The sequence below is a fragment of the Haliotis rufescens genome, unplaced genomic scaffold (assembly GCF_023055435.1).
Source record: "Haliotis rufescens isolate VD_foot unplaced genomic scaffold, xgHalRufe1.0.p SCAF_107, whole genome shotgun sequence".
Classification (NCBI taxonomy): domain Eukaryota; kingdom Metazoa; phylum Mollusca; class Gastropoda; order Lepetellida; family Haliotidae; genus Haliotis; species Haliotis rufescens.
This window is the reverse complement of record NW_025963788.1, coordinates 133771-147002: the sequence shown is the minus strand read 5'-3', so window position 1 is coordinate 147002 and position 13232 is coordinate 133771. Positions and strand designations below refer to the sequence as shown.

At 40.3% G+C, this 13232-nt stretch overlaps 1 protein-coding gene across 2 annotated transcripts; it reads right to left on the bottom strand.

Moving 5' to 3' along the window:
- Nucleotides 1-2028: 2028 nt before the first annotated feature.
- On the bottom strand, nt 2029-10755 carry LOC125377929 (ankyrin repeat domain-containing protein 50-like). Of its 2 annotated transcripts, XM_048392040.1 has the most exons (6): nt 10230-10755; nt 6839-6911; nt 3894-3956; nt 3480-3551; nt 2474-2973; nt 2029-2272 (listed from the first exon to the last, which is right to left on the bottom strand). In XM_048392040.1, exons 1-6 carry the CDS (start codon nt 10704-10706, stop codon nt 2171-2173), a joined length of 1287 nt encoding a protein of 428 aa, XP_048247997.1. In that variant the 5' UTR covers nt 10707-10755; the 3' UTR covers nt 2029-2170. The 2 variants fall into 2 exon arrangements, with proteins under 2 accessions (XP_048247997.1, XP_048247996.1); XM_048392039.1 differs by having other exon boundaries at nt 2029-2973; nt 10230-10754.
- Nucleotides 10756-13232: the final 2477 nt, after the last annotated feature.

The window sequence follows — 13232 nt, the reverse complement described above, 5'->3', positions numbered from 1 at the left end:
TTGACAACGTCTGAGAAAGACGACACTGGTATTTTGATTAATATATATAGCTCCTCAAATTACTTTTTACAATTCTGGGAGAAATAAAGTAAACAGTTTAATGTCCTGTGATCACAATATTTAGAAAAAAGATGAACCTTTTGAACATATAATGCAAAACGAGAGAAATTATTCGTTAATTAATGTGACAACGCGCACCTGCGAATCGTTAGACATCACTGTCATGCATATCAAAGGACCTAAAAAACAATTCCAGGACCAAGACAATTCTCCTGGAAATGTGTGCGTATAATTTAACGAAACATATTATCCATTTGGTTAAAGTAATGTATTCAGTTTTAGTTTTAAAATAAAATGAAACGGCTATTCATGGAATTTGTTTGTATGAACTTATAATATTGACTATTACACTCCCGAAAAATACGTACATGTTGCAGTTACATATACATTTCACCTTGTAACACTTGTCCAAAGGAAAGACATATCGTATATATACGACACTATAAACTTATCAATTTCTTATGTAAACAATGTTCAAACAAACACGAGATTACCAAAGGTTCATTCATACATGTTGTGGCCTATATTTACGCATGATATCATATTGAACACTGACAAATATCCAAAGTGAAATTAATTGTGTGGAAATATGTATAAGAGATATGCAAAATCTACATCACACTTGAAACTGTACACAACAGGATACAATGATCGTGTGTGTTTTTATTCAAGGACCTTCATCTTAAAGAAATTACCAAATATGTACAACAATGTTGACTTATGACATCACTACCGGTGACTGACTTTTACAAAATGACGTGTTCACAGTCAACTGTACGCGGGATTGTACGAGGTGACTTTCGTTGATTCAGGGTTCGTATATACATACATGTGACATGTAAGTAATCAGACACATTCTGACAATCTGTTTACTGCTATTTGTTGTTATATTTTGATTGAACCCAACGGAAAAACTCAGAAATTCCGATAAATACCGTTGTCGTTGTGTGTGATTTTGCGTCAGTCATGGCGTCACACAGGACGGTAGCTTTGACAATTTCTGTGTATTGGTGACGGAGACCATGTGTCATTTGATTCTAAAATGTATGAGGAATTCAAGGATGTTTGTATCGCAGCTGAGTTTGAAATACGCGTAATGTTACAGGCGTCTCATTGCCGGTACATGTGAAATGTGATTTTGTAAACACTATCTAATATGGCGGAAAGTTCACAGTATACAAAAGTGTGAATTGTATCTGCGTGTCTGATGTATTTTGAATTTTATTCGACTTCAAAGTGAGGTTTGAAGAGGAGAGACATATATGTCCCTTTGTCATCCTGCCCCTGTTTAAAAAAACAACAACAAATAACCAAAACCCTATCTATAGCTCTGAATTCATCAGGGAAATCTGGTCAATCGTAAGACGAGAGTGTAAAGAAGGTGTCACGAGCTTGATTAAAATGGGAGAGAGAAAATATATATATCTCGCCAATCAGAAATATTTCTTTTTAAATTTAAGCAGTAATAATATGCAATACATCTCCATAGAAACAGATGTATATTTTACCTTTGTTAAACTATTTCGCCCAGATGAGGCCTGTCCTGTACTTGCATAAGTCCTGAAGCCAGCATTGTGCCGCCCTGTGAATTACCGATATGGTATTTAGCAGAGAAAACAGCCGGCAGCTTTGGTGTTTAAACCTTAGCCGGAATGCCGTGACGTCATCGACAGTGTGACGTCAGTGTCATTGTACATTTGACGCCACGTCAGCTTGGCGAACCTCGGCTCGGTCTGGGGTCACCGAGTGCAGCGAGATGTAAACAAACATTTTGTTTTGTGCTTCACGATTAATTACATATTTATGACGTAAAACTAACACAGACATTTATAACGACATGCATGAACATTTCACGAGGTGCGGTGCTTACATACAATTCACACATCATCTCTATTTACACTTAGTTAACAATTTTCTTACCTGATCATGCGAAGTTCCAAACACAACAAATGACAAAATGTCTGAAACAGTTTTTACAAGTTTTATTCATCTCCAAAAACAACAAACAGTTTCACGTAAATGAAGACATATTTATACACGACGACGTAAACGGCACACCACGTCACTGTCAGCGTCCTCCTCAACCGTCTACACAAACACGACACAGACGTCACTGAGCGCCGTGGGACACGAGCAGATCCAAAACTGGCGTATGTCCCATGCGTCTCGCCACGTCGGCCGCTGTCCGCCCCGAGTTGTTCCTGGCGTCGATGTCCACCATGTTCAGTGACAGCACAAACTTCACCGTCTCCAAGTGTCCTCTATAACAGGCGAGGTGAAGGGTGTTGTCACCGTCCTCGTCCACCAGTGACACATCGGCCCCTTTACTCACCAGGAGTTCCACCACGTCTCTGTGTCGCCTCAATGCTGCCCTCATCACCGGTGTCCTGCTCCCCCATCCTCTACTGTTGATGTCCACCACGTTCAGTGACAGCACAAACTTCACCGTCGCCAAGTGTCCTGCCCTACAGGCCCAGTGAAGGATGTTGTCACCGTTCACGTCCACCAGTGACACATCGGCCCCTTTACTCACAAGCAGCTCCACCACGTCTCTGTGTCGCCACTCTGCCGCCGTCATCACCGGGGTCTGGCTCCCCCCTCCTCTACTGTTGATGTCCACCACGTTCAGAGACAGCACAAACTCCACCGTCTCCAAGTGCCCTCCCATACAGGCGAGGCGAAGGATGTTGTCACCGTCCTTGTCCACCAGTGACACATCGGCCCCTTTACTCACCAGGAGCTCCACCACGTCGCTGTGTCCCCACCGTGCTGCCGTCGTCACCGGTGTCCAGCTCCACTGTCCCCACCTACAGTTGACGTCGATGTCCCGCGACAGGACCCGCTTCACCTCCTCCAGGTTCCCCCTCCTGCTGGCGACATAGAGGTCCCTGCAATCTACTGGTGATGGAGTCGCTGTAACACAAAGTAAACTCTGTACACTTCCAGACATCTTCGTCATACATCTACATGGTTCACACCTCAACGTGGTGACACGTGACACGGTACGTCATCGACCACTTCCACCATGGCTGACAATACAAGGATCAGCTGGTTCATGTGATCAAGGATAACGTCGTCAATGTTTAAAATCGTTCTGTCACATCCAGTTGTTGTAACATCATTCTGTGTATGGCTGGAGAGTGTTAACGTTTAATGAACTGAGCTTTATAAGATGATACGGTCAGTAACGTTGCTGTTTTGAAATATTAGATAGATCTAATAAGACATGACATTGGAGTATGTCAGTCTGTTTGTTTGCAGTAGTCCAGCAATAAGATGGCGGAGTCGGATAAAGACAGACAGTCCAGTGGTTGACAACAGGAGCACCGAGCGACACACCTGGTATACGATGACATGCAAGAAGCAAGTCAAAACCCAGCGTGTTAATTGTTGGAGGAATTAAACTGTGGGCTTTCTACCTGCTGAGTTGTCCCCAGTGGTCCTTGTGGTCGTCACTGGTGTCCCCTCGGTCCGACTCGGATCACTCGAGGCTGAAACACAGAACATGTTGTTCAGAAAACAATACAAACCACACAAGCATTATACATACACGATATGGCCATTTGACAAATTGTATGTATTTGAATTTTTTACTGATTAGAACTAGATCTAATACAATTTTAAATACATTAATCTTAGTAGAGGTAAAACATTACTAAAAATATAAGGTAGTCTAGCGACTAACAAATCACTCAAACGACGATATAAATATACAACACAAACACTGAGATTGCTGTTCATATGAAGGTTTGTTGAGTGAACTTTCTGGCTTATATTTGTTACATGTTGATCTGACCTCATCTCCTACAAAGTTCTACAGTGACAGTATCTACCCTGTGTAGCAGGCTTTTTTGTGGTCACTGGTCTCCTCTCGGTCTGACTCGGGTCACTCGAGGCTGAAACACAAAATATGCTGTTCAGTGGGGTTTGGTGATTTGGGTTTTACACGCTCTTAGCAATATTCCAGCAATATGTGTGTGGGGGACATCAGATTTTGGCTTCACCCATTTTACCAATGTGGGGGAATAGATCCCGGGTTTTCGGCGTGAAGAGCGAATGCTTTAACCACTAGGCTACCCACAACCTCAATATAGGCCGTTAAGAAAACTGTATTTATTATATTGCAAATATTGCAGGTAAACAATATAACTACTGGCCTGAGAGAAGTTTTTGTCTTTCAGCAAATATGTGACTTTTAAATTTATTCACTGATGAACTTGATTTAAAATGCATTTGCTGTAGCAGAGGTATTATTAATAAAACGTAGCATGGTGACTGACAAAATCTGGAAATTGCTTATATGTTTTACATTAAGATTGCATTTAATCTACCCTGCGTTTCTTTAGGAAAAAAACACATTCTGAATTAGTCTAAGCTGCACACTTCCTCTGTGCTAACTTCAGAGATATATCTCTTCTCTTGTTTGAAATGTTTCAGGAACTAAATAGAATACAACATACAACACAAATGAACATTGCTACACCAGCGATAGCAATTGGCACTAGTCCTATACTCCTTGCCAAACATCCCAATAGTTCAGATATCATAACGACTAGGCTAGTCAACATGTCATTGTAAGGGGTTTATATGTTACCATAAGGCATTATAAGGACTCGAGGACTAAACATGTTAGTTTATATTGCTGTATACAGAAGAAAGACCAGATCTCAAATAGACTGAAACACAGAATATGTGCATTTATTATATTGGAACATCCGATGAAGGTATTAAAAAAGCTACCTACCCATAATTCCCAATTGTGGAATGATTAGTATCTGGCGTAAATTATTTGTTGTTCCGAGTGTATTTGCTTGATGTTTTAGTCCCCACCCTCTCCTATACAAACACTCACTTACTAGACACTGAACATATTACATTGTTTGATGTCTCGGATGATATTGTATTACAATCGTCGATATACAACATGCTATAGATTACTATTTCAGTGATGACATTTTCGTGATGATATACAATGAATGTAAAAGAGCAACATGTCTACTTCTCTAAGCGCGTGTGCAACACAGTGGTAATTCAGTGTCAGGAAAACTCTTTGCAACACTGTCATAATTCAGAATTCCGAGCGATGGCGGCAGTACGTCCATCACAGATCAGCTTACTATCTGAGACAGAAACTGTCACCGGCATGTTTGATACGCTGTTTGGATGTGTAAAGAAGGGAATAAACATGTGGCTCTATAAAGTGATAAGACCGAAATGCCGATTGCCCGTGTGAAAAACAGGGCTGGTGTATGATGTCTACTGTACAGTGTTAGAAGTGTTAATGCCACTTCCCGGTGTCATGAGAAACACATTGCTGGTGCATGATGTCTACTGTACAGTGTTAGAAGTGTTAATGACACTTCCCGCTGTCAATAGAAACACATTGCTGGTGCATGATGTCTACTGTACAGTGTTAGAAGTGTTAATGACACTTCCCGCTGTCAATAGAAACACATTGCTGGTGCATGATGTCTACTGTACAGTGTTAGAAGTGTTAATGACACTTCCCGCTGTCAATAGAAACACATTGCTGGTGTATGATAGCTGCTGTATAGTGTTAGAAGTGTTAATGACACTTCCCGCTGTCAATAGAAACACAGTGCTGGTGTATGATAGCTGCTGTATAGTGTTAGAAGTGTTAATGACACTTCCCGCTGTCATGAGAAACACAGTGCTGGTGTATGATGTCTACTGTATAGTGTTAGAAGTGTTAATGACACTTCCCGCTGTCAATAGAAACACATTGCTGGTGCATGATAGCTGCTGTATAGTGTTAGAAGTGTTAATGACACTTCCCACTGATATTAGAAACACAGGGCTGGTGTATGATACCTGCTGTACAGTGTTAGAAGTATTAATGATGCTTCACGCTGTCATTGGAAACACAGGGCTGGTGTATCATGTCTACTGTACAGTGTTAAAAGTGTTAATGACACTTCCTGCTGCCATTAGAAACACAGGACTGGTGTGTCATGTCTACTGTACAGTGTTAGAAGTGTCAGTGACACTTCTCGCTGCCATTAGAAACACAGGACTGGTGTGTCATGTCTACTGTACAGTGTTAGAAGTGTTAATGACACTTCTAACTGCCATTAGAAACACAGGACTCGTGTGCCATGTCTACTTACAGTGTTAGAAGTGTCAGTGACACTTCTCGCTGCCATTAGAAACACAGGACTGGTGTGTCATGTCTACTGTACAGTGTTAGAAGTGTTAATGACACTTCTCGCTGCCATTAGAAACACAGGACTCGTGTGTCATGTCTACTGTTCAGTGTTAGAAGTGTCAGTGTAACTTCTCACTGCCATTAGAAACACAGTGCTGGTGTATCATTTCTACTGTTCAGTGTTAGAAGTGTTAATGACACTCCCCGCTGCCATTAGAAACACAGGACTCGTGTGTCATGTCTACTTTACAGTGTAAGAAGTGTCAGTGATACTTCTCACTGCCATTAGAAACACAGGACTGGTGTATCGTGTTTATATTTCACAAGTTTAGAGGTACAATCAAGCAGGCTCTTTCTGCTAAGATTTCAAAGACCGTCATCTGACTCTTGCTCAGAAGTTGCTTAATCATGGTTACAGCATTCAAGGCCTCAGTGAAGTTTTCAAAAAGCTTGATGGTAAATATGCGGAGGACATATCCAAATCTGATGCGTCAGTGACAAAAATGATGTCCGCCACAAGTCCCCTATTTGACTCCCCTTTTCGCAAACATCTGGCATCATCACATGCTCATGACAGTTTTCAATGTTCCCAACAGATTATAGAAATCCAACCTTTCTGTTTCTGTTCCGCAAAGTCTTGGATGTCTTTCTCACGCAGCGCATCACGTTCCTCCAGTTCCTGTATCTGTAATGATGACATTTAAGTTTAGTCTGGTGGATCAATTTATTGACACACTCATAAACTAATCATGCTAATAACACAAATACAAAGAACATATCATAACGAAATCAGCAAACCTGGGAGTGAGTAAGGTTCTACGCTGCTTTTAGCAATATTCCAGCAATATCACGGCGGGGTACACCAGAAATGGGCTTCACACATCGTACCCATGTCGGGAATCGAACCTGGGTCTTCGGCGTGACGAGCGAACGCTTTAACCACCAGGCTACCGGACCGCAAAACTGGGACAACGGCCAATTATGTCATTTTGCGTTGTCACCATGGCAACCGAAACTTAGTCACAACGTTTGTAAAATTCGAAATATCGAAAGATTAAAAAAACAACAAAGCAACCTGAGTATTTAGGTTGAGTACTTGTATATACAGGAGTATTTACCTGACAGGTTTAGTATATGCAGGAGTATTTACCTGACAGGTTTAGTATATACAGGAGTATTTACCTGACAGGTTTAGTATATACAGGAGTATTTACCTGACAGGTTGAGTATATACAGGAGTATTTACCTGACAGGTTTAGTATATACAGGAGTATTTACCTGACATGTTTAGTATATGCAGGAGTATATACCAGACAGTTTGTATATATACAAGAGTATTTACCTGACAGTTTGAGTATATACAGGAGTATTTACCTGACAGGTTGAGTATATACAGGAGTATTTACCTGACAGGTTTAGTATATACAGGAGTATTTACCTGACAGGTTGAGTATATACAGGAGTATTTACCTGACAGGTTTAGTATATACAGGAGTATTTACCTGACATGTTTAGTATATGCAGGAGTATATACCAGACAGTTTGTATATATACAAGAGTATTTACCTGACAGTTTGAGTATATACAGGAGTATTTACCTGACAGGTTTAGTATATACAGGAGTATTTACCTGACAGGTTTAGTATATACAGGAGTATTTACCTGACAGTTGTGTGTATATACAGGAGTATTTACCTGACAGGTTTAGTATAAACAGGAGTATATACCAGACATTTTTGTGTATATACAGGAGTATGTACCTGACAGGTTTAGTATATACAGGAGTATATACCGGACAGTTTTGTGTATATTCAGGAGTATTTACCTGACAGTTTGTATATATACAATAGTATTTACCTGATAGTTTGAGTATATACAGGAGTATTTACCTGACAGTTTGAGTATGTACAGGAGTATTTACCTGACAGGTTGAGTATATACAGGAGTATTTACCTGACAGTTTGAGTATATACAGGAGTATTTACCTGACAGGTTTAGTATATACAGGAGTATTTACCTGACAGGTTGAGTATAGATAGGAGTATTTACCTGACAGGTTGAGTTTATACAGGAGTATTTACCTGACAGTTTGAGTATATACAGGAGTATTTACCTGACAGGTTGAGTATATACAGTAGTATTTACCTGACAAGTTGAATATATAGCGTTGTTACATGGGGGTCTCTGAATGTCGCACATATTTACACCAAGTACCACTTACCCTGCATGATCGTGGACTGTGTTGTTACAGGTACAGATAAGATACACAAATCCATGCTTTCAATTCATCAAGTGTTAAAATAGCCATTGCTAACGGTGATGCAAGGTCTCTAATTGGTTGTGTAATTTGGCAATGCTGTATGAGGATGCATTGTTTATGTAAGGGTTCAGTAGAACATTGTGTTTTAATAATAATCAGGAATGTATTAGTAGATAATGTAAGCAGTGGTGTGGAAGTTACTGTATGTTGATGATTTTGGGTTCGAGTACAATCTGGAATATTCTAGAACAGCCATAGATGAACTAGAAATGGTATGGAACTTTCTAGAAGGTATTTAGAGCCTATAAGTGGGAAATAACATGCCTCTCTCATCTCACATTACAACAAGTCCAGCGGTTGTGTGAAAATACTATTTTCACCATGGATATTCAGCCTGGGCCTATTTTGGAAGCTTGACCATTGTTGCTGCTTGGTGAATATTATTGATCTCTGACTTTATTGTTATTACCTTTGCTATGAATTTGATATTTTTGTACTGCCATTGAAATTTGTACTATCACCATATTGTGTATTGTTATTTTATTTTTTTTCAATAATTTTTCATAGATTTGTAAACCTAGTATTTTTTCCTATACATTTTTTTAATGTCATATGTCGTTGTTATTTGCAGGCGTACGCATTTCTGGTTGAACTTATTGTTATAATCTGGAATTTAGACACTAAACAGTGGTTATGTTGAAACACTCGATAGGGCAGGTGCAGACAGGAAACACAATTTATGTAAGCCAGTAACCCCTATGATGAGATGATAAAGTAAACCCTATGTTGACATGCCCAGTAACCTTCTGTTGAATTGTCATGCCCAGTAAGCCCTATTGCACATGCCAAGTAAACCCTATGTTGACACGCCCTGTAACCTTCTGTTCATCATGTCTATAAATATCACTTCAATCCATTGGCTGTTGATATAGCAAAGCAAGCAGCTTTGTTAGACACTCTTCTCCCGGATGGGCCTCAACCCCCAAAGTGACTGGAATTTTTACCTTACTAAGGAAGCGTTATCCCAAGAAGACCATTTGCTACATTTGACCACTTTCCAACATGCATTGTTCACTCGTCAAGCCGAAGACCCGGGTTCGATTCCCGTCATTGGTACGATGTGTGAAGCCCAGTACTGGTGTCCCCTGCCGCGATATTGCTGGAATATTGCTAAAAGCGGCGTAAAACCATACTCACTCACTCATTCAACATGCGTATTCATAAGCTTCTCTCATGTCAGAAGAATAGTAGGAAATTTGATGAGGTCTGGTTGTGAAATGTTTCTGACTCTTTGACCTTTCCATTCGAATGATTCTCAGACCTACGTTACACTTCTGCATTTGGGATATTTTTAGGAAAGTTTCAGAACGATTTTTCTTTCAATCAAACATTTTCTAAGACGTGTATGAAAGATAAACTTTTGTCTCAAACTTTAAATTGTATTTCTTGTACTGAAATTTGTTTTAGCTTTAACCAGCCATAAATTGTCCATGTTAAATATAAAACTGCAACAAATCTAAAATAATGATAACACTCCTTCACTGGGCTGACCCACATCGTGACCAGGTCCCCCAAAGCAGCTTAACATTGACAACAATAGGTGAAAGATAACAAATACACACAGGCTCATGAATATTCACAGAGCACCTTGCTTATGAAATAGACAGGTTCTGACAAAAAAGATACCAGACTTAATGGTCTTATAAACGTGAATGTGTAAAGTGTGTGAGTGTCTGTACTTACCCTTTGCTGTATTCCCTGAAAGTCCCTTTGGATGTCTTTGGTCAGCTGAACTCGTAATTTGCTAAGACTCTCTTTGTAAGAGTCTCTTTCAAGTTTAACTTGTCTGAACTTTCGTCTAACTGAGCGAAGTTGCGTTTTTGTGTTGTGTACTCTGGTTTTCAGGCTGTTAACTACATCAAGAACACGCCCGCTGATAATATTCCCAATGTATTCTTCTTTTAGGATGTCAGTAATCGCTTGCTTCACTAGAGGCTTTACCAAGGCAGGGATGAACGTGTTAGTCAGTTCTTCTTTCAGCAAGTCAAAGTTGTTACTCATTTCAGTCCCCAAATCAGCAACTGTGCTTTTCCACGCCTGGATCGTTGTGTCCAGCAGGTTTAATTTTCTAGAGAAGGCTGCCAAATTTGTATCAGCATGTACGTCTCTCACACCACACAACGACACAAGAATGATGAATACAACTCTCGTAAGTTCCATCGTGTAGGGATGATGCACAGCTCGCCGCAGTTAGGAGCAAACTGCGTTGGTGCTGGATATACATCGAAGCTAGCCTGACTCACGTGTTGACAAAAAGCCAACAGAATGCTCTGACAGAAAATTCCTGTGCGTACATGTGGCCCACAGCAGCAAATAAGGTGGGCAACTTCATCAGAGTATCGTGTTTCATACCAAGTATGTTGCCACAATAGTCTCGTGTTTAGAGTAGTATTACTATTGAAGTAACTTGAAAAATATTAGATTTCTTGTATACTCTAACCTGATCCAATCCCTTAACATTAATAATGTGCGTAAATTACTTCTCTTTGTCTCACCCTGTGGAACTTACTTATTACCATCCCTGACACCAAGTTCTATATGTCCAATGTACAACATGTACCTTTGATCCACCCGTAGCAGACAACCAGGCATCTATGCCACATGCAGTCTCACATATGCCTTTCTCCCCCACCCCTAAGAATCCCCCTCCCTCTTTTTGTTTCTAAACAAAGACATTTGGCTACATGTTCGTTTGATAAGGCTAATACACATGTTGATTCCTTGTGATTGAAGTTACAGATCACAAACCAATCAAATTGGTATATCCAGATCTGTTCATAGCCATTGTGGGGAGGTTAAACGGTGACACGTTTGCTCAGTGGAGCTCCTCAGGTGAAATGTGCCGGGACAAAAATCAAGTTTAGTCTGGTGGAATGGGTGAGGGCTCTGAACTATTGCTGGGACAAAAACGTTTTACCAGAAAGGATGACAAATCAACTACTGTTCACACGAAAACATATTTATTCACTTTTGCCCGTTGACCTGTTCCAAATTAAATTAAAGCTGGTTATGTCAACATCGGAGTGAAGGTGTATGTCCCGGATACACTTCGATGCTTTAAATGTAAACAAGTGGACATGGTTCGAAAACCTGCACACATCCCATGGTTTGTCATCGTTATGGTGACAACCATGAAAGTGCAGATTGTCCTCAAGATTTGAAATGTTCAAACTGTGATGGGCAACACATGGCCACTTCCAAATTCTGCCCTGTTTATCAAACAGAAATCAAATTATGTCTCCTCAACCGCTTTAATGCTCATGTTTACATGAGAGATTACCATTTGATCCATCATGGCTAAAGCATCAAATATAATACAATTGAACTGTCGAGGCCTTAGGGATAAGATTAATACTTGGGAAACAAGCGGCAGTGATGAAGCTATAGCTGCTGTATTCTGAAAGGAAACGCAGACGAACAGACAGTATTAGAAGCGATGCAGTTATACACACGATAATTAAAGATATATATTACAGGTAGGTTGCAGAACATTAGTGCAATATACTGAGGCAATGGCCACACCATGACAAGTGTGCATGAATACAATATGTAATATTTACATTCAGTGTTTATATAGGCCTCTCGCTCCTACGGCCATTATTGTTGGGAGTGTATTTATATGTTTAACAACGAAAATAATGAAGATATTTGATAGCAGGGTTTATTTGCCTGGAAACTGTGCAGTTTGATAAATTAGAATTATACTTAAAGTTACGACACCGGCAATAGATGTTCATCTTCTTACACAAACCATAGGGTAGACTTTGAATTTATATAATAACATGACATTTTTGTACATCTAACACATCCGACAAAGTCTAGATGTTTTTTTCTTATGATATTAAAATTTGTTTAATTATCTCAAGAAGTGGGCCTCACACCTGGTGAGATAAGGGCGGGTTGCGCTATCTCCAACCACAGCCTTGGAATCTGGTGATGGAGACTAGCCGCAAGTCTATGCAACCAAAATCTCGCGATCACACTTGCTTCACGCTTACCGGCACTTCTCAGTGGCTCCCCGCACACATCACATAGCAGCCTTCCCTTACTTACAGATCGCTATGCGGGAAACGTGGACCCAGATTCGTGTTGAAAGGAAAAAAACTTTTTCAACAGCCTGATCAACTTACGTTTCAGACTACAGCAGTGCACTAAACGTCAGGGAGGTAACTCTTATAGAGAAGTATGATTCGTGGTTACATAAAACACGCAGACTCACACATATGGTGCAAACATTATTATGTGCCAAGAAAACAGTTTGTATACCATTCCATTCTGAAAACACTTTAAACATATATCATGTATACCACTACGATTATGTCAACCTAATACCTATTGTGTCCTGAAAACAATAGCAGGTGAGGAGAAATTGGGTTTAACGTCGCGTCCAAGATTATTGCATTTACATACAGCGACATGCATGCACATGTGTGTGTGTGTGTGTGTGTGTGTGTGTGTGTGTGTGCTAGTGCTAACTCACGAAGATACCGCGCCGTAGTTAAACATGAATACCCCACTAAGATACAATATACTGACTCCGAGTCGACCAGTCTTTGTTTTAGCCCCTTAATGCCGAGCGCCAGACAGGGTAACAACAAGTACCACCTTTAAACGTCTTTTGGTATGACGCGGTCGGGGATCGAACCCCGGACCTTCTGCTCTCCGGGCGGATGCTGTAATTTAGGA